Source organism: Giraffa tippelskirchi, chromosome 2 (genome assembly GCF_054371585.1).
Source record: "Giraffa tippelskirchi isolate mGirTip1 chromosome 2, T2T-mGirTip1v1.2.pri, whole genome shotgun sequence".
Classification (NCBI taxonomy): domain Eukaryota; kingdom Metazoa; phylum Chordata; class Mammalia; order Artiodactyla; family Giraffidae; genus Giraffa; species Giraffa tippelskirchi.
Genome location: NC_137276.1, coordinates 176,174,575 through 176,202,387, shown reverse-complemented (window position 1 = coordinate 176,202,387; position 27,813 = coordinate 176,174,575). Strand labels below are relative to the sequence as shown.

Below are 27,813 nucleotides of genomic sequence, written 5' to 3'. Positions count from 1 at the left end.
CGGAGCTAGAGGTACCCTTCAGATGGCAAGCAGAAATGAATGAGTGATCCAGAAAATAAATAAATAAAGATGCATCAGTTGGATTCATGTGGCTTCAGGTAACAACAAAGTTTATCTCAAACATACTTAAACAATAAAGGTGTCTCCTCTCCCTGAAAGTTGAGCAAAAAGGTGCTTCAGGATTCACTGAATCCAGTGGCTCAGGTCCTTTTGCTTGCCATTCCCCTGGTTCTGCTTTTCCCACAGTGCTGGTGGTGAGGTGGGTCCTCACTGACAATGTCCAGAGGGAAGGCCTTTTTCAGAAGCACCTAGAAGCTTCTTTCATGTTTCATTGGCCTAGAGTGGATCATATACTTATTTCTAAACCAGTCACTGCAAAGGAATCTATTTACCTAATATCAGTCAAGCCTGCTTATAGAATTAGGGTTAGGTCATCCTTCTCTAGGATCAAGGTTTCTCAAACTCAACATTATTGACACTACAGTCAGATGATTCTTTGTTGTTGGGAGCTGCCCTGTACGTTGTAGGATGTTTAACCACATTCTTCTCCTTGATCTATTAGAATTCAGTAATATACTCCTTCCTTGTGACAACAGAAAATATTCCCAGACATTGTCAAATGTCCTTTTGGGGGCAAAATGTTCCCCCTACTCTTACCCCCAACGGAGAATCACTGACTTAAAAATGTGGGCTGCTAGGCACAGGTGAGAATACAGGAACAAAATCCTAGCTTAGTTAGAAAATAGGAATGAATGTTCATGCCAAAGGGCTTTGAAATTAGGAGGAAGTAAGGAACCTTTGTGGGCTTCCCAGGTGGCGCTAGAGGTAAAGAACCTGCCTGCTGATGCAAGAGACGTGGGTTTCATCCCTGGGTCAGGAAGATCCCCTGGAGGAAGCATGGCAATCCACTCCAGTATTCTTGCCTGGAGAATCCCACGGTCAGTGGAGTCTGGTGGGCTACAGTCCATAGAGTCACAAAGAGTCAGACACAACTGAAGTGACTGAGCACGCATGCACAAAAGGAACCTTTGTCATGCAGAGAGGCTATGGTGAAAGATGGCACACGACCACTGGTGAGACAAGACTCAGGTGCTGCATAAAAGAGCAGAGAAGACAATCTCCATCCTAGGAAAGAATCAATTAGTGACTCTTAATCGTAGGAAGCAAATCACTGAGAGCAAGAGACAGAAGCAAGTGAGGGATTTTACCTGTAGTCTAATGTGAGAGATTCAGGGGAGGAAATTCTGGAGAAGAGCAAGGATACAGAAGGGCCAGGATCAGTGTGCCCACAGGGGCTACAGGAAGTTTAACTGAGCTCAGAGATACAGGAAGTGCCCTGGGGGCTAGAGTCTAGAAGAAAATGCTAGGAGCAGAGTCTGAAAGAGGGGATCCCACTAAACTTGGCCTGTTGGCTGCCTCAATCAATGTGGAGCTAGACATCGGAGGAACTGGGCCTAATGCTTTCACCTTAGGTGTGCCTGAGGTGGAGGAAATGGAGCCAGGTCCCTACAGTTTGCCAGATGGTTGGCAGCTCTTAATTATGTAACAATAGGATGGCTTCATTTGGAAAATCTATTAGCTCCCCTGCGTTTGTTTTTCATTGATTTGCCCTGCAGTTTGTAAGTCTTATTTGAAAAATGTTGACACTGGCTCCAACTGAACTAAAAAAGCAAAAGAATTTCTTTCATACTTCATGGGAAGAAGAAGGAGATAAGACCCTGGAGCCCAGATGAAGTGGAAATAGTGTTTGTAAAGAGCAGCTTCGGGCGAGAAGGGGCGTGATTACTGTGGTGTGACTGGATGGACCCCGTATTCTCCATTGTCACTTAAGACAGGGGCCTCTCTGGTAATCTGAGGGGCACCAGGCAAGCCTCCGCGTTCTAGAAACATTTCCTTCAGGGACAAAGGAGCCTGGCAGGCTACAGTCCATGGGTCACAGAGAGTCAGACACGACTGAGCAACTATCATTCTCTCACTCAAGGGCTCTGTCAGTAGAGAAACCCTACACTTTACATCGCTGTTAAAGAGCATATACAGAAACTCAGTTACCACCTCGAAAGAGAGACAGATGAAGCATAACTCGCAGGCCTCTGGCACGCGTGAGCTGTCACCATGATGCTGCGTGCAGCCTAAGAGGAGGGTACTTTCTCAAGTAGGGGAGCTGGACAAACCTGACAAGTCTGTAGACTGAGGAACCAAATGACCAATCAGATCCTTCCCTGCACGGAGCTATTACTGAACCAGCCTCCCAGCAGAGAGCAGGGTCTGGAAGGGAGAAGACAAGCAGTGTGCTGAGTGCAGAGGAGTCGGGGAGCACAGGCCATTCTCAGAATCTGTGGTAACGGGTCTCAGGCTCTAGTATTGACTCTCTGATCGATTTTTCCAAATTTCCTTGATTTTGCTTGCCTGTTTTTTTCTTCTAGAGGAATTTTACACCCTTGAAAAGATAGGTGGCCTTCCTTATTTTCTCCTCAACTTTTGACATATTAATACAACATGACACCAGTTGGACTAGGTAGCCAACTGGCATAAAAATGAAACCTCACAGCAGCTCAATTCACATCATTTCCAACTCCATCATTTCCAACCTTCTAAGGCTAGAGACAGAAGGGGGCAGGACAGTTATATATGTGAAGTCCCTGAAAGAGTCAAGCCTGCTTAAAATGAAATGAAGTTTTTCTCCTCACATGGAGCAATTAATATAAAAGGCAGGCAAGCAAGCATATCCTGTTCTAAGTTAGCAAAGCAGACAGATGGCAAAGGGCTCACGTGTAAAGAAAAACATACCAGAACAAGTTTCCTCATTAAGATGAGCTCATTCACAACTTTATATGTTTGCTTATTCCCAGCCAGAACATCTCAGTCTGTCCTATAAACTATTTTTTTCTGTTTAATTCTGCTTTCTATATACCATACAGTTGAACAGAAATATGGCTTGCCTTCTGGGAGCATCAATCACATTTGAAGTTTGGGAGGCAGTGCTTTGGTTCTTGCATTTCTAGACATTAGAAAAGTTAACAGAATATTGTTATCCCATGTTATCCAATCTCCTATTTACTTGTGCATATACAAGTACACAGATTTGAAACAATTGTACTGCATATGAAAATTTTGATGCTCTTGTCCATCACATAACTGTTGGTGTTGTGGTTGCTTTGGAGTGTAAGGGACTGGGAACTATACTGAAACCAGGTCCTGCTCAACTGTGAGCCAGAGTAGAGTGCAGAAATCATCCAAGTCTGAACAAACCTACACAGCTGGCTTTTTCTTTTTAGTGAAGTCGTTGCCTAACAAAACAGTGATTGTTTTTGTTTGCACTCTTGCTTTGATTTTAGTTTTCGCATTTTTTTTTTTGCCTCTTTTGATCACACACACAAAACCCTTTGCCTCCCACAGACCACTTCAACACCCCACCACAGTGGAACTCAAGCATTATCCTACGCACGCATCTATTTCCCATACCAGAGGGCTTCCTAGGAACAGAAAAGACTTGAAATTCTGCGGTTTATGATTTTAGTATCATTTTCACTGTTTGACATGTAATATTTTTTAAATTACACTGTAAACAAGGACCTAAGTTATTGATTATAAGAAGGGAATTTAGGCTTGAAAAGAGAAAAATGTGAAAGATACTAAGGGAAATGTGAAAGTTACATCACCTAAGGAAGAGACCAGAATGGTGGTTTCTGTGAGAGTCCCCTCCCCCTCCCAACACACACACAATGACTTTGATAGAAAACACTGTAAGGAATTACAGGCAAGCAGCAGCAGCTCATCTAAAAAACAAATATTGTGCTTAGGTACCTTTTTTGAATATATGAGTAGAAATGCAAATGTGCCTCAACCCCTTGTCTCTTTTGAAAAATGAGCACTGTAAAAGCAACACACTCACTGCCAATTATTCGTATGTTAAAGGAAAATCCCTTCCTTTTTTTTCAATTAAGAAGATAAATTTTAACTGAGACCAGTGCAACGAACCATTATCTATCCACTATCTGAGTGATTCTGGACAAATGACTTGATCTGTCAGTGCCTCCTTTTTGTCATCTTTAAAGTGGTGATAGTAATAGTACCCATGTCACAAGGTTATTGAAAAATTAAAAGAATGAATTCTTGGAAAGAACTTAAAAGAGTGTCTGACACACACTACTGTCACTACTGCTGCCTAACGTTTATCAAAAACTTACCGTGTGTCAGACACTCTACGTTAGGCAGCAGTAGTGACAGCAGTCGTGGCAGTAGCAATCGCAGCAATAGCAACAGAAGCCTTCGTAGCAGTACTAGCAGTGGTGGTAATAGTGGTAATAGTACTTGTTATTCTCAATAGCGGCGGCAGCAAAGTGCTCTGCCCAAACTACAGCCAAATCTGTCCTTGGCCAAAGAGAGTCAGTCAAACAGTACATGGCTTCTTCCCATAATACTCTTACTGTGCTCAAAAGATTTAATCTCTCACTCTGAAGAGTCTAAAAGTAACCTGTTTCTTTGCCTTGAAGTTGTATGAAAAGCACAGATGGTGTTGATACCATGTTACATATTTATGGGTGAGCCCAAGAAAAGCCAAGGAACATCTACTCTCTCTAAATAGTAAGAACTATATCAAGGAGTCTCCAAGCCTAGGAGCAATGCCAAGGTCCATTGTGAGAGCCCTGGGAATAGCCTTGCCTGCCAGGAATGTTGCATTAGCCAGAGGCCTTGCTGTCCAAGTGAGCTGGCCCTTGGCTAGGCTACCAAAAGGAGGAAGGAAATTGAGTCTCCAAGGCTATTGATTTGTTCCTCATCACTGGCTAAATGTTTTGAACTTAGGATTTAATTATTTTTCTCCATGGAGGAAAGGAATAGGCCCACAAAGAGTAAAAACATGATGAAGCCTACAGATTGGCTCCCCAAACTATGAATGTTTTTACTGTCCACCAGTGGGAATGAAGTTTGAAAGCTGTATGAAAAGAGCTGATTGTGACAAACAATGAATTGTCTGAGGCTTTTGGTTCTTTTACGTGTGTTGCATACTGTAACATTAATGTAAAGAATAATTGATGATATTTTCAAAGAAGAAATGGAAATATATTGGCAATGAGGATATAGAATATCTTACATGTCTTCACTGAAAATAGATTTCTCTGCAAGAGTACAAGACACTGACTAGTTAACTCACAGACTCCTTCACCTGCAGTGTGATACAAGCAATCTCACCTCTCAGGGAGAAGACCCATGATGGAAATTCCCACCAACCTGACGATATCCCAGATCTGACAAAGCTTAGGAGGCAGCAGAGAAATGTTCTCAGGTGTCTTCACCGATGATTGTGGCTCCTGGAAATATTGTGGCACGAAGTCAGAGTCAGAGAAACTGCCTAGATGCCTGTGCCCTTGTTTCTGTTCTCTTTGTTCAGCTCTTCCTAATTCTCAGAAGTGGATAAACTCAATGGGATAGCATCTTTTCAAATAACCAGTGAGAAGCTTAGGAGGCAGTTTTCTCTGGGGCTTTCCAAACCTCACTGGAATAGTTTGAGGAGCACCATCTTAGAAATATTTTTCTCTCACTGCCAACAGCCATTCGGCAACAGACACACCTATTATATCTCTGAAAAAAAAGTGAAAGTATTCATCGCTCAGTCATGTCCAACTCTTTGTGACCCCATGGACTGCAGCCTGCCAGGGCCCTCTGTCCATGGGATTTCCCAGGCAAGCATACTGGAATGGGTTGCCATTCCCTTCTCCAGGGGAATCTTCCTGACCCAGGGATCGAATCCAGGTCTCCTGCATTGCAGGTGGATCCTTTACTGTCTGAGCCACCAGGGAAGTCCATTCCATCTCTGCATTATCCCCCAAATAACCCATCTTCCTCTACATAGTTCCTGTAGTCACTATTGTTTGTCCCCAGGAGTGCAGTAATTTCTTTCCTGTCAGGGCTAATCCTGCCTACAGTTAGGGTACTGCTAATGGCTGTGACAAATAAACCTCTGAATTACAGTGCCTTAATCATAGAAGTTTATTTCTGGTGTTTATGTTCAGTGGTGACCTTTCTCATAGTGATTCCAGGACCCACACTCCTTGTGATTCTGCAGTACTGTTAGGCAGGAATCAGCAACATTTTTTTTCTGGAAAGTGCCAAATAGTAAATATTTCAGGCCCTGCAGGCCGTGGAGTCTCTGTCACAACTGCTCCTCTTTGCCTTGGTAGCCAAAAGGAGCCATACCCAGACTCAAATGAGTGGTTGTGTTCTGGTAGAGCTTTATATTCACTTAAAATCTAAAATTTCACCTGTCATAAAATAGTATTGCTCTTCTGATTTTCCTCCAAACATTTAAAAAATTTTAAACCATTTCTAGTTTAAGGGTCATGCTGGAATGGGTGGCAAGCTAGATTTGGCCTGCAGACCATAAAATTGACCTGCAGACTCCTTATATTAGAGTTAAAAGAAAATCAAACTATTTAAAGTTGTGTCCTTTCATTCTGGCAACTAGACACAAAGTGTTTGCCTCTTTGTTTTTCCTTTTAACAGGCTCTGGAAATATGTCGGTGTCACATCCCATTGCTGCCAGTACCCCTGAAGGGAGCAATTACGGGGCAATAGGTATTTTTACAATGAGTCCATTCATGGAAGTGTCTCCTGATTCTCCCAAGAATAAGATATAAGTGGCCCTCCAGCCACTAATAACTGTGAAAGTGGGCAAGGCGGTCACTGTATAAGATTAATTGACTGGGTGATCTGGAAGTTTCCTTCCAGCCTTTTTTCTGGTTCTATTGATCTGTTTCTTGAGTCTGCTAGCCACATTCAAGCAGAATTTTCTGTGACCATTGCTGTCAACTGTGGGGGTTTTTTCACATCCAGCCTGAGTTTAGGGTGTGGAAAATGCGTCAAGAGTCTGTTGTCAGGGAGCCCAACATCAATTGACCCATTGTTTCATTCTCAGGTTTCAGTGGAGTAAGGGCGCTCAGAAGATGAGGCTGTGCAGCAGGTGAACATGACTGAAGCCTAGCAATCCTCCATTTGGGCTAACTTCATAATTGAACCTGCTCACTGCCACCCAGTCATTCACATGGCAACCCCCAGGCTGGTTAAGTAGCCTGAAGGGGAGAGAATTCTGATCCCTGTCCTGTTAGCGTTGGAGGCCATTGATGCTTCCACACACTTCCATGATGATTACAGGTCTATGAATGGTGAGCTTTAAGCTGTCAGCATAGAGGGCCTGGGAATCCTGTATTCCTGCCCTGTTATTCTGTAACTTTGAGAAGCATGTGGGCTCAGTGCTGGAGACTTATTTCTGGCTCTGCAAGAACAGGGTTTTGTTGTTATTTTTTTTTTTTTTCTTTAACCATCTGAACAGAAGAAATAAAAGTGGAAGGTAGGCTTGGCTCATGTGCTCATTAAGCTGCACAAATTCCCATCTGCTCTCAGAAACATTCACAGGAACACAAGGATTCTTCCTGAGAATGTGGCTTCTATTATATAATCACAGATACGGCATGTGGGGGATTTCAGTGTACAAATACCTTATCCATGAGAAATGTATAGCTGCTGGATATGTGGGTGCTTACATATACATGTGGTAGATGCTATACATAAGTACATGCATGTGTATGCTTATATATTTATGTTCATATTTCAAAATATGAAACATGAAATATAAGCATATTATCTTTGCATCCAAAGAGTTAACAGAGCAGATGCCTTTATATTTTGTATTCAGCCCTAGAAATAGGTGATTTAAATATAAAAATAGGAGACAAGGAAAATCAGAAGTCCATTGAGGAAGAATTGTGAGAACATGTGTTATGGGTAAGGAGTTGGTTTTTACCAACACAATGTGTCCAAGAAAGGGTCAGCACTATGCTTTTTGCAGAGAGAGAGAGATGGGTTCCATGGGTTCTTCTCAGCTTGGGAAGGCAGAACAGTCTCCTCTGTTTCAGATGAGTCAAGCTCCAGTCCTGACAGGCAAATATCCTCCTCTGATGGTAGACAGCCATGCCAGTCAGACACTGACAGCTCCGTGGAGGAAAGTGACTTTGACACCATGCCAGACATTGAGAGCGATAAGAACATCATCCGCACCAAGGTACCCTCTCTGCCTGGCCACACCCTCCAGAGGACAGAAAGTTCAGGAGTCAAATACAACTTCAACAATGCCTCAATTGCCTTTATATATTCATATATCTATATATATATATTTTTTTTTTTCTTCAGGGGAAGTCAAATTTCTCAGGGGGCTTTTTAGATAAAGCTTAACTACCTACTAAAAGCAATACCCAGTTAATTAACACTCCTTTCTGGAGGGAAAAAGCGACAGCAGTAAAGAGAGCAGGGCTCTACAACGCTCACGGGTCTGAAGTGGCTGATTATGGACAAAAATGAGGAAGGGGTCCAACCAGGTGGAAGAAAAGATTCCACTGAAGGGTGTACTTGGAAAAACTCCCTGGTTCTAGGCATAAGATGCTTCAGGAGTAAAAGCTCATTTCTTTCTGACTCATATGTATCAGACTATGTTGTATCCAGTAAATGACATGAAGGTGAATGGCATGTTTCAACTCTGTAATTCAAGAATCGCACAGTGGGCATCTCTGAAAACTGGGAAACCAATTCTTGAGATTTAGGAAGCATTCAAGATTCCCAATGGGTTTCTCACATCAGTCAGTTTCCCTAAACCCAAGGGAAATGCTAGGATTTTTAAAGGCATCCTGGGAAAAGCAAAATTAGGAGAAAAGTCTTGTTTAATAATTTTAATCCCTAATGAGGGATTAAACTGAAATGTATAAAGCTCTTCTTTGTATTTTATGCAAGAAATTCAAGTACAGTTTTGCATTCTCTTTTTACTTGGCATCCCAGATGTTCCTTTACCTGTCAGATCTGTCCAGGAAGGACCGAAGAATTGTCAGCAAAAAGTATAAGATTTATTTTTGGTGAGTAGATAATGAGAAAGACTATGGCTCTCTTTAGTAAAAATTAAATTTTTCTTTGTAAAAGCCGCAGTGACTTATGTGATTCATACAAGTGAACCAAACCACAGGTTTCAGTGTTTAATGACACACACGTACAGGTGTTTAGAGGATTTAAGCCACAACGCATAGGAAAAACAAACAAACAAAACACAATCAAAGGCAACCAGTCCTAAACAAAATAAATACGAAGTATAAATAAGAACAGTAGTGGAATCCCATGTTTTTAGGGAGACACTAAATCCTCTTCCAGGAAGATACCAAAACCATCTTCCAGGAGGCATGTTACACTGAAACCATTCCCTCTTCTCTCACCAGGACTTACTGTTGGGAGAGCCAGTGATTTCTGGGATGAGATGCCTAGAGCACCTCAGGGTAGCTAGAAATCACCCTAAGGGAAGATGATACCATCAGCCAGTGATAAATAGACGTGCGATGGCCAGAGACCCACAGAGGCAGCCTCCTTCCAGGCAGAAAGTCTGAGGTGCCTGGCTAGGTCCCCTCTTTTCCCTCAGAAATCCCTGACTGACAGTTGTGACAGTTCCTCTCATTCTTTTCTCTAGAAGGATGCCCTTTTACTTGGACACGGATGCTAGAGGGAAACAAGGGCCAGTCAGTGGGGGTCATGTGGAACTCCATAGCATAGTGGGACCAGCGTTTTGGAATTAAGAGGTAGCTAACAGAGCTACATCCCCTTCGTGTGATCCATCACCCATTACCTACTCTCTGATCATTTTTAATCTAATGAAATCCTAAAGAGATAGGCCTTTGTTGATAATTTCGTTAAACCAGAGGTATTATTTACACAGTTATGCAAATGATTGTATGAGAGGAAGTTTGGGGAAATAGGAACCATGTGATCAGTTTCTAATCACTTTTGTGAGTTAAGCAGGCAGTTATGGGGTGTAAAGATACTTAAAAAAAAATAAAAGAGCAAAAATTCCATTGTTAATTTGGAAATAACCATTTCTGGTTCCTTTTGTCTGCATAGGAACATTATTACCATTGCTGTGTTTTATGCACTGCCTGTGATCCAGCTGGTTATCACCTACCAAACAGTAAGTGCTGCCTCAAACCCCAAAATCCCAGCTTTCACACAGCAGAGAAGGATCTTTGCTGTAATTTACAGAGAGAGGTATAAAGAGCTCTGTCCAAGAACTAATTTCTCATTTGGATTCCCGCAGGATTTCTCCATTGGTTTGTCTTTGACTGAGCTTTAAATCTAGTTCCCCAATGTTTTATCACAGACCTCTTGCATTACTTTGTCTACCAATCTGAAATTATTACCTTGCACTCATTTAGTCCTGGTATCTATCAGCTGTGTCTATTGTTTAACCAGTCTGAACTTCTGATCATCGTGGGATGATGGGTAAAGTTCCAGACCAAAACAAAGAAACTTGATGTCTAATTTAGCCAGTGTCCCGTCATTGAGGGTAAATATTTTTTGTAAAAGTTAGAACAGCTTCACTAATAAAATATTTAAAAGAAAAGGAAATATAAAATAAATAATAAACAAACAAAGGACTTTCCTAGTGGCACAGTGGATAGGAATCCACGTGCCAATGCAGGGGACACGCGTTTGATCCCTGGTCTGGAAAGATCCCGCATGCACAGAATAACTAAGCCTGTGCGCCACAGCTTCTGAGCCTGTGCCCTAGAGCCCATGCTCCGCAACAAGGGAAGCCACCACAGTGAGCGGCCCACACACCACAGGTAGAGAGTAGCCCCCACTAGCTGCAACTAGAGAAAGCCCACGTGCAGCAACAAAGATCCTTTGCAATGAAAAATAAATAGATTTTGTAAAGGCAATCAAGAATTAAAAAAAAAAAACAGCTTGAGAATCCCCACTGCACCTCTGTAGAACCCTAGGCTCCAGGTCACATAAGTGATCTTGTCTAGGATCTATTATACATGAAAAAGCCCATTTAGAATAGCACCAGGCTAAAGGTGTTTCTAATACAATGACTCTCAAACTTTGTTGTGTGTTCAAATCATCTGTGAGATTTTTTTAAAATACCAGTGTCCAAGCTGTACCCCACAGCAGTTAGATCAGAGTGGAATCAGGCATCAATATTGATGAAATTCCTTGTGATTCCAATATACGCCCACATTTGAGAGTCAACAGTTTAATAATATTTCACCAATTCCATACTTAATACGTGATGAGCACAAGGACTTTATAAGGTTTGAGCACCATGATTTATACTCTAAATATTCTCTGAATACTTTGGGGCTCTGTTGGAAGATACAGCTGTGCTGTGATCTAGGAAGGTTCTTAACGATAGTGATAAATATGGAAAACTGACCAAATATCTCCTTATGTCCACCTGCCCTGTGGTTATCAATTCAATGCAAAGGATGGGACAGCTCTTTACCCTCCCAGGATTCATCTAGAAAATAGGATGTGCTGTGACAGTCCTGATAGGCAGGCCCCAATGTTAGCATCCTTTCAGAATCCTTTTACAATGAGAACAAAGGAAATGTTTTCAGTTGAATCCTGCCTTGCCACATAATGAGGGACACAGAATATTTTAGTTCAAAGCCAGATGGTAGCATTTAAAGGAAATGTGTCTGTACTGTGTAAAGGCTGGTGATAATGACTCATCCAATGTTGAGAAGGAGCACTGGTTACACTGTAAATCTCTGACAGTTGATCACTGCAAGCACTGTTGTCTGCTTTCTGTGATTTCAGGCTCAGGGGATGGAGGCAGACAGCATCTCCTCTTCTCGTTCTTGCTTTTACAGGTTGTCAACGTCACTGGCAACCAGGATATCTGCTACTACAACTTCCTCTGCGCTCACCCCTTGGGTGTCTTGAGGTAAGCCCAGTCCTCTGGTTGCCCATGAGGCAATGAGAGATGCCTTTTTGTGTAATGTGGTATGGAATGTGTATTTTTAAAAAATACTAGAAACAATTGTGGGGAACTACCTCAATCAAAGAGTACGTGTAGTTGCTTAGTCATGTCTGGCTCTTTGGGGCTGCGTGGACTATAGCCCGCCAGGCTCCTCTGTCCGTGGAATTTCTCAGGCAAGAATACTAGAGTGGGCTTGCCATTTTTTTATCCAGGGGATCTTCCCCACCCAGGATTGAACCCAGGTCTTCTGCATTGCAGGCAGATTTGTTACCATCTGAGCCACCAGGGAAGCCCTAATTAAGGGTAAACAGGAATGAAATCAAGGATTGGAGACTAGGTATTCCTCTCCCACTCCTGTATGGGGTGTGGGGGGGTGGGGAGGAGCTCAGGAAACAGCCCTAAGAATAATCTGCTAAGGAGAAGGTGGGATGTGTTTGAAAATATCAGGTCCCTAGCTGTGATGGCCCTCTGTGGGCATAAGCTGCAAATACATTCAATCCACTAAACAACCTCATGAGATAGATATGATTATTATTACCACTGTTGTTTTTTTATTTAGTAGTTTTATTGCTGTCTTTAAGGAGATTATTTTCAATTATTATCATTTTTAAAAATTATTTTCTTGGCTGCACTGTACAGCATTGGGATCTTAGTTCCCTGGCCAGGGATCAAACCCATGCCTCCTGCAATGGCAGTGCAGAGCCTTAACCACTGGATCACCAGAGAAGTCTCATTACCCCCATTTTTAGATAAAGATATTAAGGCCTAGTTAGAAAGGCAAGGACTTGCAGAAGCTCCCTCAACTGTGAGTAATGTTGGGCCTCATAGCTGGGCCTGCTGCCCCCAAGGCTGTGCTCTATCCTCCAGAACATGGTGAAATGGAAAGAGGGATTTTCCTGGCAGTTGAGAGCCTGGCTTCTTCATCCAGAATGAACTAGTCTCAGTTTTCTGAAAGAAATCTGCTGACTGTGACTAGCTAACACTTATCCTGAAATTCACAGTTACAGAGCTGAATATGGACATATAACATGGGTCCATCTATTTGAATTCACTCTTGCAACTAGCTGAATGGCCCAGCTGCCCATCTGCAGAATAGCTCTCTTTCCCAGGATTCATTCCCTGCCAGTGCCATCGGGTCAGGAGAGGATCAGTGGGTGTTAGGGAGGCTGAACAGGCATCCCTGGGAGGAAACGGACACATTATCACAGGCTAAGCAAAGCATCCTAACACGGAGTTAGGACAAAGATGCTCTCTGATGATTTTCAGTCCTGAAGTCTCATGGAAAGGTTATTGGTGGAAAGCAGTACTGATTTCACTCGCTCCTCCATGCCTTCGTTCAGTCTCTGAAGCTCTCAGATGCCTTGACTCACTCGCTGTCTCTCTCTGTCTCCTTAGTGCCTTCAACAACATTCTCAGTAACCTGGGCCACGTGCTCCTGGGCTGCCTCTTCCTGCTGATAGTCTTGCACCGGGACATTCTACATCGAAGAGCTCTGGAAGCCAAGGACATCTTTGCCATGGTGAATAGAGGGCAGGTAGAGGGAGGTGGGAGCTAGGAAGGGTTATGGTTCCAAACAGGATCTGCAAGTAGGAGGGACATCTGGTGTGATGATGGATCACGTGTAAGGGACCACACAGGGCCAGAGCATGGGTAACGGGTTCTGTGGCAAAGTCACTAATGAGGATCTTCCCACTGACCATGCTTCCTGCTTTTTCAGGAGTACGGGATTCCCAAACACTTCGGTCTCTTCTATGCCATGGGCATTGCACTGATGATGGAAGGGGTACTCAGTGCTTGTTACCACGTCTGCCCCAATTACTCCAACTTCCAGTTCGGTAATCACAATTTACATCAGCTACACAGATCTGAGGTATAGGAGTCTTATCCTGGGACTCTCTCAAAAATGCCAAAGTCACGCTTGCAAGAATTAAATGACATTTACGTGTGCCGAAGTGATCAGAGGGTACCTCGCCACAGGGCATGATTTTCCCACGTTATATCATTGTTTTCTCCCTGACCACATTTTATCGACTAGAAAGCACTGAATACTGAGTATTGATCTCATGGCTAGGTCTGCAGGTAGGCAGTGGGGTGTCAGGCAGCAGGTCAGGTGGATCTACCAACAAGGTATCTAGAAATCTCCCTCAACGTAGCTTGGCTTAACTTAGCAGTTTGCCTGCTTTGGGTTGAAAGCAATTAAAAAAGCCAATTCAAATCAGATTAAATAACAAGTATATTTATCAGTGCAAGTCCAGTGGTGGCCCTGGCTCCACTTCTCTGTAACCACCCCCCTTGGCTGCACCCAGACTGCATGTTAGTCTTCTCCTCAGGCTGTGTTTCTTCCTGGTGGTAAAAATAGCTACATTGGGTCTTTGCTTCCTATCTCCATACCATGATGTCTGGAGGAGGCAGCAAGCTGGTTTCCAGGAGCCATCATTTGAAATCGAGGAAAGTTCTTTACCCCAGACTGCCCAGATGACAGCCCCTCACTCCTCAATAGCTCACACAGCCCTGAGTCCACTTCAGATTCTTTCTCTCTGTGTGGGTTAGTTTGGGCCAGGGTTACTACACCAATCACCGTGCCAAAGGAGGGGAGGTTACCTTTAGACAAGGGAGACGCTTCCCTGAAACCAGAAGTGCTGTGAGCTTTCCTGAACAAACAGGCTGTGAGGTGTGCATTTCTGAACAGAATTGGAGCTGAGATATTTGAGTTGGCATCTTCATGCTATTAGGATGGAGCAGGAATAGCTGACGCTGGAAGAAGGCAATTAACAACGTCCTCCACACTTGAATATGCGAATTTTGAAAACAGTCATTTTGTGTTTGTGCTCCAGCCTCCAGATGTTAACATCACAGAAATTCTGTCATATTTTAACTTTTTAAAATTAGAAGACGTTTTTAATAGAGGAAATCTATAGAGAACAATACCATTCACGACTCAGAAGGAACAAATGCCAACACTTTAAAATATTTGCCTTAATCTACTTTGTTAAAGAAACACAACACTGTGTAAAGTTGAGGTCCTGTTTTGAACTGCTTTCCAAACTTGTCCACTCTCTCCTTCCTCAGAAGCAACACAACTATGATTAATTTTATATTATCCTTCTAGTTTGTTTTTATAATTTTTTATTTGAATAGTTTTTCATTTTAATTTGAATAACAAATTAATACTAATTTATCACACTGTGTTCTACATCCTTTTTTCATTCAACAATGTTTTCAAGATTTATTGGTAATGAATCAAGGATACCCAGTTCATTCATTTTTGAAGATTGTCACTATGTAATAAAAATATACCACATTTATTAATTTCTCTGTTGAACACCACTTCAAGATTGCCAATATTTTGCTCAGTTCACTTCAGTTCAGTTCAGTCGCTCAGTCATGTCTGACTCTTTGCGACCCCATGGACTGCAGCACACCAGGCTTCTCTGTCCATCACCAACTCCCGGAGTTTACTCAAACTCACGCCCATTGAGTCGGTGATGCCATCCAAAGATCTCATCCTCTGTTGTCCCCTTCTCCTCCTGCCTTCAATCTTTCCCAGCATCAGGGTCTTTTCAAATGAGTCAGCTCTTCTCATCAGGTGGCCAAAGTAGAGGAGTTTCAGCTTCAACATCAGTCCTTCCAATGAACAACACTGATCTCCTTTAGGATGCACTGATTGGACCTCCTTTAGGATGGACTGGAAGACTCTCAAGAGTCTTCTTCTCCAACACCACAGTTCAAAAGCATCAATTCTTCGGTGCTCAGCTTTCTTTACAGTCCAACTCTCACATCTATACATGACTACTGGAAAAACCATAGCCTTGACTAGACAGACCTTTGTTGGCAAAGTAATGTCTCTGCTTTTTAATATGCTGTCTAGGTTGGTCGTAACTTTTCTTCCAAAGAGCAAGCGTCTTTTAATTTCATGGCTGCAATCACCATCTGCAGTGATTTTGGAGCCCCCAAAAATAAAGTCAGCCACTGTTTCCACTGTTTCTCCATCTATTTGCCATGAAGTGATGGGACTGGATGCCATGATCTTTGTTTTCTGAATGTTGAGTTTTAAGCCAACTTTTTCACTCTCCTCTTTCACTTTCATCAAGAGGCTCTTTAGTTCTTCTTCACTTTCTGCCATAAGGGTGGTGTCATCTGCATATCTGAGGTTATTGATATTTCTCCCGGCAATCTTGATTCCAGCTTGTGCTTCCTCCAGCCCAGCGTTTCTCATGATGTACTCTGCATATAAGTTAAATAAGCAGGGTGACAATATATAGCCTTGACATACTCCTTTTCCTATTTGGAACCAGTCTGTTGTTCCATGTCCAGTTCTAACGGTTGCTTCCTGACCTGCATACAGATTGCTCAAGAGGCGGGTCAGGTACAGACAATTTTGCAATGAATACCTTCATATATGTCGCTTTGTGCACATGTGAGAAAGGTTTCCTGGAACACCTAGAATTAGAATTTGGGGATCACCTGCTTTATGCATCTTCCATTTTACCAGAAAAAAAAGCCAAGTTTCTCCCCAGAATATTAGTTTGCACTCACACTAGCTGAGTAAGAGTTCCCACTTCCCCCATGTCACTAATTTTTGTTATTGTTAGATATTTACAGTTTGCCACATTTTTGAGTAACATAGGACATTACATTGTTGTTTTAATTTGCAGTCCCCTAATCCTCCTGGGGCTTCCCTGGTGGCTCAGATGGTAAAGAATCCGCCTGCAACATAGGAGATGTGGGTTTGATCTCTGGGTGGGGAAGATCCCCTGGAAAAGGAAATGGCAAGCACTCCAATATTCTTGCCTGAGAAATCCATAGACAGAGGAGTCTGGTAGGCTATAGTCTATGGGGTCACAAAAAAGCTGGGCGTGACTTGGCAACTAAACAACTGCAACCCTCATACAGCTAAGCCACGTGTAATTGCTAGCTGTCTCCTGTTCCTAGGCTAGAAAGCTGTGTACATGAGCAGTAATCAGTATGGTTATGTTTCAGGACACTGAGAAGGACCTCCTGCATCCAACTGGGACTCTCTTTATTGTCACACTATCCTGTCACTGTTAGCGGTTCTTTTGTTGTTGGACAGGGGCGTTTATATACATTCACCCCTGCGAGTGGGGGTAGTCAGTTATTCATTATATCATCTTATACTTTTCTTCTGTGAGCTAGGAGCCCCCCTCTTGCCGGGGGTGAGAAATGGAGTGTGTAGGGTTTGCCTCGAATGTGTCTGGGGAGGCTGGTACACTGGAGGTCACCACACGGGCTGAGGGCAGCAAATACTCCAAGGCCGGGAGGGCAGGGTTCTCTAAAGATCGGTCTGCCACCTACTGGATCCTGACTGTCTCGGCTCCTCCTCAGACACCTCCTTCATGTACATGATCGCCGGCCTCTGCATGCTGAAGCTCTACCAGACCCGCCACCCGGACATCAACGCCAGCGCCTATGCCGCCTACGCCTCCTTTGCCCTGGTCATCACACTCACCGTCCTCGGAGTGGTGTGTCCCTCCCTACAGCTGGCAGCCCTCTTGGGAGGCTTTTTATTGTTTGTGTTTATTTTTTGGACCTCAGGTGTACAGGTTTAATTAATCATAACCCTTGGCCCATGACACACTCTCATCATTGGTCCATTCACGGCATTTTAGTTATTTAGCTAGAAATTTTGAGAATGTAACAGATCCCTGTATAACTGACCCTGGACAGTGTTCATATAGAGCTGGTACCTGACTCAGGTAAAACTGGAATAGCCACACATAGGCCCTAATGGGACAGAGACTGACCTGAAAGAACAGAAGCCATTTCCCAAACATGTGTGGACAAGGGTCAGTCGCCTTCTGTTATTTGGAGAGCGTCAGCCTCCAACTGTAGACCGACTGCCTCTTTGACCGCTGTTCAGCTGCCTCACCCACTGCTGCCCATTTCCATTTCTTTCTTTTTCATGCAGCCAGGTAGCCATTCTTTCTCCTCTGAGTGTAGTAAGATCCCTGAGAGCTCAGAGGACAAGGAAATCCAAAATACACACACAGCTCGGTTTTTGACAACGTATGCATGCACAAGGGACGGAACAACTTTAATGAGTTCTTTGGGGGAAAAAAATAGATGATGGTAACTTTCGTCTTTACTTTTAGGTGTTTGGGAAAAATGGCGTGTGGTTCTGGGTCATCTTCTCTGCGATCCATATCCTGGCTTCTCTGGCCCTCAGCACCCAGATCTACTACATGGGTCGTTTCAAGATAGGTGAGTCACCTGTTCCTCTATACTAAACATGCCATTTAACGCCCACCCCCGCCCCCCAAGAAGAAATTGTCCTGCTTATCCTAAATGGGAGTATTACTTGTCGCTGTGAACACGTGCTCTGAATTGTGTGTGTTTAATAGCATATATTCTAAGAGCTTCCTCTCCTGTATAAAATTTCAGCAACTTATTATCACTAGTTCTGTTTTCAACTGAGAAACTAAGCTAGCTCAGAGCTGAGGACTCCTTCCTACTCCAAGTCTCAAAAGCTTTACAATTCACCAGGATTTGAAAGTGCGTTTGCAGAACAGTATGATAGTCACACCGCTAGTTCCACCAAAAAGAGTGTTTCTCAGTTTGCAGTATTTAAAAAGAATATTTCTCTAACCATGCTAAGTAGCTATCAAGAATTTATATATTCTTTTCAAATTCTGGGACTGGAACTTTCAGAGACCAACTTGCCAGTCTCAGGGGCAGGATACCTGCCTAACGTTCTCTGACACTGTGAACAGATCACGTTAGAATGCCTAGTGTCCTGCGGAAATCAGCTTCTGATCTACTGTTGGTCATTCAGCATACATGGGAGCAAATCATATTAGAGCATCTAAATTTCACCCATCATTTTAAGGTCTGGGAAGTCAGACTCAAAGATTCATTTGTATATTTCAAGAAAAACCAACATATATAAACATAGAGGCTCATCCCTAATATTTTCAGAGCCAAGGCAAGATTGTAAATAAAAGCCTGTACACCATACATATGAAAATGTTTATGTTATAAATAAAACTAAAAACACTATTATATATGGGGAAGAAAGAAAGCAGACCAACAACTGATACATACACCTTTATTACAACCTAAAAGGTACAAGCTCAAATTTAAAATTCTCAGGTGCATGGGAGAATATTCTAGAACACAGAACAGAACATAGCTGTACAGGAGAGCTGGTCTCCAGCCCCTGCCCATCTTTTCTTCCCACTGCTGGCTCTGTCCTGCATCTTAAGGGGTCTCACAGGTATGCATTTGGACACCCACCCTTGTCCAACATCCAATTGGCTATTCCTTGCCTCTAGAAGTGCATACTGTCCTCAGGAAAAATAAACCAGGGGAAAAGTTTATGCAGGTTCTGAGAGCAAACTCAAGGCCATCAGGGCAGGAAATTTTTGGGTCCAGAAATTCAGAATGTGACCTGGGGGGAGCAGTCCCCTTGCTCTGCAGACTCCTCACTCACTGGGGAATGAGTGCCTTTCAAATATGGCACCCCTGTTGCCCAGATATAAGAGCAATTCTAGATAACAATTGGCTTTAAAACTGTGCTGTGTACTTAGCCGCTCAGTCACGTCTGACTCTTTGCGACCCCATGGACTGTAGCCTGCCAGGGTTCTCTGTCCATGAGGATTCTCCAGGCAAGAATACTGGAATGGATTGCCATGCCCTCCTCCAGGGGATCTTCCCAATCCAGGGATTGAACCCAGTCTCCTGCATTGCGGGCAGATTCTTTACCATCTGAGCCACCAGAGAAGCCCGGCTTTAAGACTAGACAACAAAATAAAACAATCTCTCATTTCAGCAGTTTAATTTTCCCTTTTGGCATGGTCAGTAGGTTAACACTTGGTGTTAACGTAGCCAGGATACCTCCAGCTTCTCCAGTGGAAGCATCATGAGCTAGTTGTGTAGGACATTTGGTACAGCTCTCTGTTCATGTCCCATCCTCCATACTCAAAACTGAGTGAAACTGGACAAACTAAACTCTCAAAAGGAGAATAATTTAAGCACTATATTTCTGGGTTTTCCGAGTTGGAAAAATGCAGAATACGGAATACTGAATACAGATACATGTAATGGTCATGACCATTAATAGATAGAGGGGCTTTTAATATATTTATATCACCTTTGCCCCATACCTTTTTAAAAAAGGAGGAATTTAATGTAGTCTATTATAACCATGAAATAGTTTGTCAGGGTCCCAACAGGAAAAAGATGCCATGCCCAAAGACAAATGATTTATTCACAAAGGGACTCTCCATAGGACAGGAGTGGGGCAGAGAAGAATGAAAGTAACCTGGGGTTAGGAGCAGAGAAGCTTACTATCCACAAGCCCAAAAGAACACGGAGGAAGTGGTTACCAAGATGTGGAAGGAGGGCATCATGGAGAGCAAGTCAGCAGGAAAGGATCGATGTCCTTTTGTTGACAGGCAGCCTCACGGGGTGGGCATCAGGCAGATAGTACTCTGAGCTGACTGTTCTTTCTCTGTCCCTCCAGTCTCCTGCCGGGGCTTCTCACTGTCCAAACCCAACGGAATTAAGGGGACCCACTGCATGGTCCCTATAGTCAGCCTCCCCAGGCATGGTAGGGACAGAGACATGGCAGGTGGGTCTGGAGAAGCGAAGGGAAGATAGTCCTCACATAGCTTATCTGAATATTTTAAATTCCTGTACTAGGGAGTCTTCCCCAAGTGGTTACAGATTTACCAAAATCAAAAGGAAAATTCGCTACTTCATTGTGACAACTCAGTTCAGTTCGGACAACTCAGTTCAGTTCGGTTCAGTCGCTCAGTCGTGTCCAACTCTTTGCGACCCCATGGACTGCAGCACGCCAGGCCTCCCTGGCCTCCATCACCAACTCCCAGAGTTTACCCAAACTCATGTCCATCGAGTCGGTGATGCCATCCAGCCATCTCATCCTCTGTCGTCCCCTTCTCCTCCTGCCCCCTATCCTTCCCAGAATCACAACTGCATCTACATTTAGTCCAGAGGCAGGAAGTTGGGTTAGTGGAGAGTGGTCAGACAACTGCCTTTGCTTCCTCAAATCACAGCCTCCTTTCCCTGTGGCCCTCAAGCCTCACCTGAAAATAAATGTGGACACAGGAACAGTGGCAGGAGGGAGGCAGAGCATTGCATAGTTTTGTTAGTCACTCAGTCATGTCTGACTTTCTGCAACCCCATGGATTATAGCCCACCAGGCTCCTCTGTCCATTAGATTTCCCAGGCAAGAATACTGGAGTGGATTGATTCCTTTCTCCAGAGATCTTCCTGACCCAGGGATCAAAACTGGGTGTCCTGCATTGCAGGCAGATTCTTTACCATCTGAGCCACCAGGGAAACCCAGACAGAAAACTACAGAGCTACTTGCCCAAATCACTATTGTGTCCCTTGCCTCCCCAAAAGGACCACAGAGAGAGGAAGGGTTATAAGCTGCAAGGGGTGCACAAAAGAACATAGGGAGAGAAAAGTCTGACTCATGCTCTGAATGTGTGAGACAGGCAGGAGTCTGTGTTCTTTATGAGAAAACATTTCTTTTGTAATCACAGAACAAAATTAAAGTCATCCATTTCTAAAGGAAAATAAAATGACAGTAGTTTACCTGTTTGGCTTCCTTCTTACAAATCTTTTTTTGTTTTTTTTTCCCCTATTTCTCTGCTTCCCACTGATTCAGATGTGTCTGACACAGGTAACGTTCAGCTGTCCTTCCCGGGGTTTTCTAGGTTGTTTTCTTAACAAAACAACCTGCCTGGCTGACCTGCCAAGTCTGCTTTCTGAACACCCCTTCCAGATTGGGCAGGATTTGGTGGGAAGGGGGTGCAGAGAGAGACTCAGAGCCAGGTATGCACCCCAACCAGCCCACCTCCCCTGAGCTAATGCATGCACATCCTCCCCCCTCCCAGAGTATTCAGCTGCTTCAGGTGAACCCAGGGTTGACCTTGAAGAGTTGCAGCAGTCACAACAGACTTGGGGTCTACCTTCTCTGAAATGTTCACTTCAGGCAGACCCCAGCCTTGCCTGTGACATCTACATGTGGATGGCTCACAGGACAGCCCCACCTGGGGCTCTGGTCCTGTTTATATAACAATTATAACATGCACACTCACTGTGTTTCAGACCATCCTTTTGAAGGATTGCATTAAAAAAAAAAAAAGCTCCCCTCTCTCTTTCTCTCCCATCTATGTTCCTTTGACTATTGTTTTAATCCACATTCAGGCTTTCTGGACAAGCTCAATAGTCCCCAGTATTCCCTGGTTTAATTTTTACTCACTTTTAACCACAATGAGAAATACAAATTTGAATTTTTACAAGCTATGATTTCCCATGGTCTAGAGAGAGCAGATGTTTTAAGGTGACTTTTGAGAGGCCCCATACATCTCTGCTGTAAAGAAAACAGCACTAGAGTAAACCATCAACAGAGGGAAACTTAGCCACAGGAGACCGCAGGCGGGCTGGCCAGCTGCCCAAGCGGTCTGTGAGTGCTTGTCCCCTGTGTCCATCTTATTGCCTTTCTGCGGGCTGCCGCACGGATAGGGCACACCTGCCATGAAATCCCTGATGGCGGTGGGGGTGGGGGTGCATTTTTGAAAGCAAGTATTTATGACTGACCTATTAGGTGCAAAGCATGGCTTTTATGAGGTGAGGACATCTTCATCCTGGCCACAAAAGCTTGGGCCACAGTGGAGTGTTCTACATTATCAATGACTAAGCCTTCTTACCATGCGGTTGTGTCATCAGCAGATTGGGGAATCTTCCGGCGGGCCGCTATGGTGTGCTACACGGACTGCATCCAGCAGTGCAGCCGGCCTCTGTATATGGTACGTGCACGTCCTTGTGTCCCTTGGCCCTCTCCCAGACAACAGGACAGCGGGGCAGTCACTCAAGGCTCCCCAAACCAAGGGGGCCAGATGGCCTAGGGTGGCTGAGGTCCAGTTAGTGAGGGAAGAGGCATCTTGCTTCCTTTGCTTCTCACTCTTAAAAGACAAGAGGGAATGGAGCCCTTTTTATGTAAAAATTGCTAATATATAAAGAAAACATATGTACAAAACTGTCAAACAGTAATAATTGCTAGGGAGGGAGGATCAAGACAGAGTGTCCCTATAAAATAATCATCCAAAGAGGTATGATTATTCCATTTGTGAATACAAGGCAGTATTCATGATGACACCTGGACCATCCCAAGCCAAATGGGTCATATGGTCATTCCAATCACTTTCATCAGGAACTTACACTTTCCACAGTTTTCATTTGTTTGTTTTTTGTATACTGTTTGATTCTGACAGCGAGTAGGAATGTGTTTTTCAAATTTATAGTTATTGGTTCTTGGTAAAAATACACTGTTAAATATTCTGCCTTATAGTTTTCAATATATTACATGTTTCCACAGTGAGCAGAGGGATCAGGGTGCTGGTCTCAGCTGCCTTGGCTTGCTGGCCAGGGACCCCAGAGAACTTGCATCCCTCCTCTGAGCCACTGCCCCAGCCTTTACCCAGGCCTGTGGTCAGAACCAGTGATGCCCTTTGGGCCTGGCACATAGGTGTTCACTGAATTTCTGCTGATAGTTTATAATCAGAAGGATTTTTATATAAAGAATATACAAATGTGAATGTCTTTAATCCTGCAGAGCTTGGGCAGGAGCTATAGGCACTAAAAATTGAGGAAATTGAGGCTGGAGGGTTTTACTCAGGAGAGAATGTAAGATCCCATTAGGACCTGTGAGTATTATGGGAGACAAGCCTCAGATGTGAAACTTATGGGGAAATTGCTGCTGCTAAGTCGCTTCAGTCATGTCCGACTCTGTGCGACCCCATGGATGGCAGCCCACCAGGCTCCGCCATCCCTGGGATTCTCCAGGCAAGAATACTGGAGTGGGTTGCCATTTCCTTCTCCAGTGCATGAAAGGGAAAAGTGTAAGTGAAGTCGCTCAGTCGTGTCCGACTCTTAGCGACCCCATGGACTGTAGCCTACCAGGCTCCTCCGTCCATGGGATTTTCCAGGCAAGAGTACTGGAGTGGGGTGCCATTGCCTTCTCCATGTGGGGAAATTAGCGCTTTTGTTTTTACATTAATTGATGCATGCTGTCTTTTTAAAAATAGACTATTTTTAGAGTATTTTAAAAGGTTTTAGGTTCAGGGAAAAATTGAGAAGAAAATATGGAGATTTCCCAAATGCCCCTCCTCCACACAGGCACAACTTCCCCCATATCAACATCCCTTCCAGAGGGGCGCGTTTGTTACAGTTGATGAACCTGTTAACACATAGTCACTCAAAGCCTATAGTTTGCAGTTCACTCCTGGTGGTGTACATGCTATGGGTTTTGTGACGAGTTTGTAGTGACATATATTCATCATTATAGTATCAAACAAAGTAGTTCCCTGCCTTAAAAATCCTCTGTGCCCTACCTATTCTTCCCACCCCCGCCCTCCCCAACTCCACCAACTACTGATCTTTTTATTCTCTTTAGTCTTACCTTTTCCAGAATGTCATATGACTGAAATAATACAGCATGTAGTCTTTTCAGATTGGCTTCTTTCACTTAACAATATAGACTTATGTTTCCTGCATGTCTTTTCATGGCTTGATAGCTCATTTCTTTTTAGTGCTAATGTTCCATTGCCTAGATGTACTATAGCTTATTTATCCATTTACCTATTGAAAGACATTTTGGATGCTTCCAAGTTTGGGCTGCTTTGAAAAAATGTGCTATAAAATTTTGTGGGCAGGTTTTTGTATAGGCATGTTTTCAGCTTCTTTAGGTAATACCAAGGAGCACACTTGCTGGATTATATGGTAAAAGTATGTTTAGTTTTCTAGGAAACTGTCTTCCAAAATGATTGGACCATTTTGCATTCCCATCAGCCATGAATGAGAATACCTATTGCTCCATATCCTTGCCAGCAATTGGTGTTAGTGTTTTGGATTTTGGTCTTTCTACTGGTGAATTAATTATTTAAAAAGGAAGATATTTCTTTTAATAGATTTATTTAATATTTAATAGATTTTTATTAAAAATTAAAAAGATTTTTAAAATAGATTTTATTTAATAAAATTTAATAGATTACCCACAAAGAGAATCACTACTTTGAAACAGATGAGTGGCCATGAAAACTAAAGTATAATCAGATAGCACCTAAAAGTGTTACAAGCAGATTATGAATAATATGTTAGAGTAATTGTCCTTTGAGATGAAACTTACCTCTCTATTTTCTCCCCTACCAACAAGTTTAATCTTTGACCAGGGGATTTTTGCAGAAACTAATTCCTGTGGCCAGCGATTTTTATTTTGGCCAGCCAAAAATTCTGTTAATTCACTAGCACTATACAGGTTCGGAGAAGGCAATGGCACCCCACTCCAGTACTCTTGCCTGGAAAATCCCATGGACAGAGGAGCCTGGTAGGCTGCAGTCCATGGGGTCGCGAAGAGTTGGACATGACTGAGCAACTTCACTTTCACTTTTCACTTTCATGCATTGGAGAGGGAAATGGCAACCCACTCCAGTATTTTTGCCTGGAGAATCCCAGGGAAAAAGGAGCCTAATGGGCTGCTGTCTACGGGATCCCACAGAGTCAGACACGACTGAAACGACTTAGCAGCAGCAGCAGCATGCAGGTTATTACATTCAATAGTTACACCAGACACACCTGTGAAGTCTTCTCTAGCACCATGAATTTCATTTCCACTTTCTGTATCAGAATCAATCACTAAGTTTTTGTTTTTTTGTTGGTCAAATAATCACATCATCTGGATCCATATTCTGAAGAACTGTGATCTTCTTAGACACTAGTATATATGTCGCTCAGACAATCAGAGGAAGTATTTGCATAAAATTCACCAAAAAATTCTTCTTCACTCAAAAGTTGGTGATACATCATTTAAAAAAATTTATAGTAATACACTTGAGTTTAAAATATACACAGTGAAGTGAAAGTCGCTCAGTCATGTCCGACTCTTTGCAACCCCATGGACTATACAGTCCATAGGATTCTCCAGGCCACAATACTAGAGTGGGTAGCCTTTCCCTTCTCCAGGGAATCTTCCCAACCAAGGATCAAACCCAAGTCTCCCGCAGAGTGGATTCTTTACCAGCTGAGTCACAAGGGAAGCCCAAGAATACTGGAGTGGATAGTCTATTCCTTCTCCAGCAGATCTTCCCAACCCAGGAATCAAACTGGGGTTTCCTGCATTGCAGGCAGATTCTTTACCAACTGAGCTATGAAGGAAGCCCTATAATATACACAAGATTGGAACAAAAACCAAACGGAGCAAAATGTGAATGATAATGACAATCATGAATTACATTATGAGCTCTTGGTCAATTTTAGGTGCTAACAGCTTCTCACAGTGATGTCAATTGTATCACTCTCTAAAACGTATTGACATGTCTCTGGTCAATAACGTGTTCGAATCGTGTGTCTAGAAACCAGGAGCCTGGGAGCTGCGGGACCTCCTTGGAGCCAGAGTAATGAAACAAATTCCAATTGTGTCTCAAGAGCTGCCTTAGGTCCCACCAGTCACCACAACCCAGGGAAAAAAATCTCAGGTGCCCAGCTCCTTTAAAAGCAGGAAGGAAACAGCAAGACTTCTGCTTTACTTACCAGGCCTTCTTTTATAGGGAGAAAGTCATGTCTGCTTGCAGTCGGAGGCTTTGCCATTTAGCCCTTCAGAGGATTAGTGTTCATTCATAGGCACAGCTCTCCTGTATCGATAGAAAAACTGTTTTCACTAAAGCAGTTTTCCCATAATTGATGCTTCCTGTATGGTAAGAAGTAGTGCGTGCAGCCTTTCATTCACTGTTTTCTCTCCTCCTTTCCAGGACAGAATGGTATTACTCATCGTGGGGAACCTGGTTAACTGGTCCTTGTAAGTAGTCTTAGGAAAACATGTCTTTCTCTTTACTAATTTCTCTGTGACACTGTGGCTTAGCTTTCCTTGGCTGTCATTTTTACAAAGAAATCTGAAATTAAGGAGAGTGTGCTTGCTCTAGAGACTTGAAAGAAGGCTATTTGTCGTCCTGCAGAAAATGCACTTGTATACTAGTAGTGGCCTACCTTAAAGCAATGAGTTCCACATGTCGATGCCTGGAACTCATTTGTTCACCAAGACAAACATCAAATTTGCTATATTTATGTGGATAAATTAGATTAGCTATATATGCACATACATACATACACACAGATTTATAAAGAGAGAGATTAACTATGGCAGCAGTCAAAAATGCAACCATTTTAAACTTTTTTAGAGCTTTCCATAATGCTATCCAGTAGGCATTTCTCTTTCTTACTAGGGGGAGTGGGGTGGTGTGTGTGTGTCTGTGTGTGTGTGTAAGTCTCTTTCCTGTTTCTTTCTTTCCCTCCGGGTCTCAGCCTTCCTACTCTGCGTGTATTATTCTTCTTCCTTTTCTTTTCCTTCATTATTACCTTGCCTTTGTTTCCTCAGGCATGCATGCTGTTGCTTCACTTGTGTTCAACTCTTTGCAACTTATGGACTATACAGCCCGCCAGGCTCTTCTGTCCATGGGATTCTCCAGGCAAGAATACTGTAGTGGGCTGCCATGCCCTCCTCCAGGGGATCTTCCCAACCCAGGGATCAAACTGATGTCTCTTACGTCTTTACCAGGCGGGTTCTTTACCACTAGAGTCACCTGCGAAGCCCCTTTGTTTCCTCAAATGACCTCAAAGTAGAACAGTGCAGCAAAAGTATGTTTATGCTAGCTATATTATATGTATCTAGTGTTTGCAACTTATTCTTAAAAATGTGAATGAGTGACATTTTATTTATCTCTCAAAAAATAAGTAAGTTTAGCTGCTTTTATTAGTGGTTCTTAGCTGATCAGCAACCTTTGATAGACAGATGACTCTCCTCCTCCTCCCTTTAAGGCATCAGATATGAAGAAAGAGGCACACCCCAGGAAAACCAGAATCAAGTCATGAGAATTTGAATCTTATTTAGGGGCCATGTACATACAAAATAAACTTCCCACAATGTTGCTGCCCCAGGGGTTACCTTGGGGAAGGTCCGTACCTGTGAAGGACTATGCTTTACTGAG

General features: G+C 43.2%; 1 protein-coding gene and 1 long non-coding RNA gene across 11 annotated transcripts in view; one reads left to right on the top strand and one right to left on the bottom strand.

Annotated features, from left to right (window-relative positions):
- The window catches only part of LOC145538999 (uncharacterized), a 54,922-nt gene extending 28,459 nt beyond the window's left edge, over positions 1 to 26,463 (bottom strand). Inside the window, exons 1-2 of the long non-coding RNA XR_014077491.1 lie at positions 26,363 to 26,463; positions 5,191 to 5,309 (exon numbers count right to left, since the gene is read on the bottom strand). This is a non-coding gene — a long non-coding RNA (uncharacterized LOC145538999). The remainder of the gene's footprint in view (positions 1 to 5,190; positions 5,310 to 26,362) is intronic.
- Positions 1 to 27,813, top strand: part of SIDT1 (SID1 transmembrane family member 1) — a 98,254-nt gene that overhangs the window by 63,820 nt on the left and 6,621 nt on the right. For 3 of the 10 annotated variants that reach the window (XM_081572120.1, XM_081572119.1, XM_081572118.1), the window contains 12 exons: positions 6,502 to 6,573; positions 7,911 to 8,056; positions 8,824 to 8,897; positions 9,925 to 9,991; positions 11,679 to 11,752; positions 13,184 to 13,307; positions 13,506 to 13,623; positions 17,132 to 17,268; positions 17,899 to 18,007; positions 21,441 to 21,455; positions 22,508 to 22,584; positions 26,581 to 26,627. In XM_081572120.1, coding sequence (XP_081428246.1) covers positions 6,502 to 6,573; positions 7,911 to 8,056; positions 8,824 to 8,897; positions 9,925 to 9,991; positions 11,679 to 11,752; positions 13,184 to 13,307; positions 13,506 to 13,623; positions 17,132 to 17,268; positions 17,899 to 18,007; positions 21,441 to 21,455; positions 22,508 to 22,584; positions 26,581 to 26,627 — 1,060 coding nt within the window. Of the gene's footprint in view, positions 1 to 6,501; positions 6,574 to 7,895; positions 8,057 to 8,823; positions 8,898 to 9,924; positions 9,992 to 11,678; positions 11,753 to 13,183; positions 13,308 to 13,505; positions 13,624 to 17,131; positions 17,269 to 17,898; positions 18,008 to 21,440; positions 21,456 to 22,504; positions 22,585 to 26,580; positions 26,628 to 27,813 lie in introns of all 10 variants that reach the window. The other 7 variants (XM_081572116.1, XM_081572123.1, XM_081572124.1 and 4 more) reach the window with 4 other exon arrangements.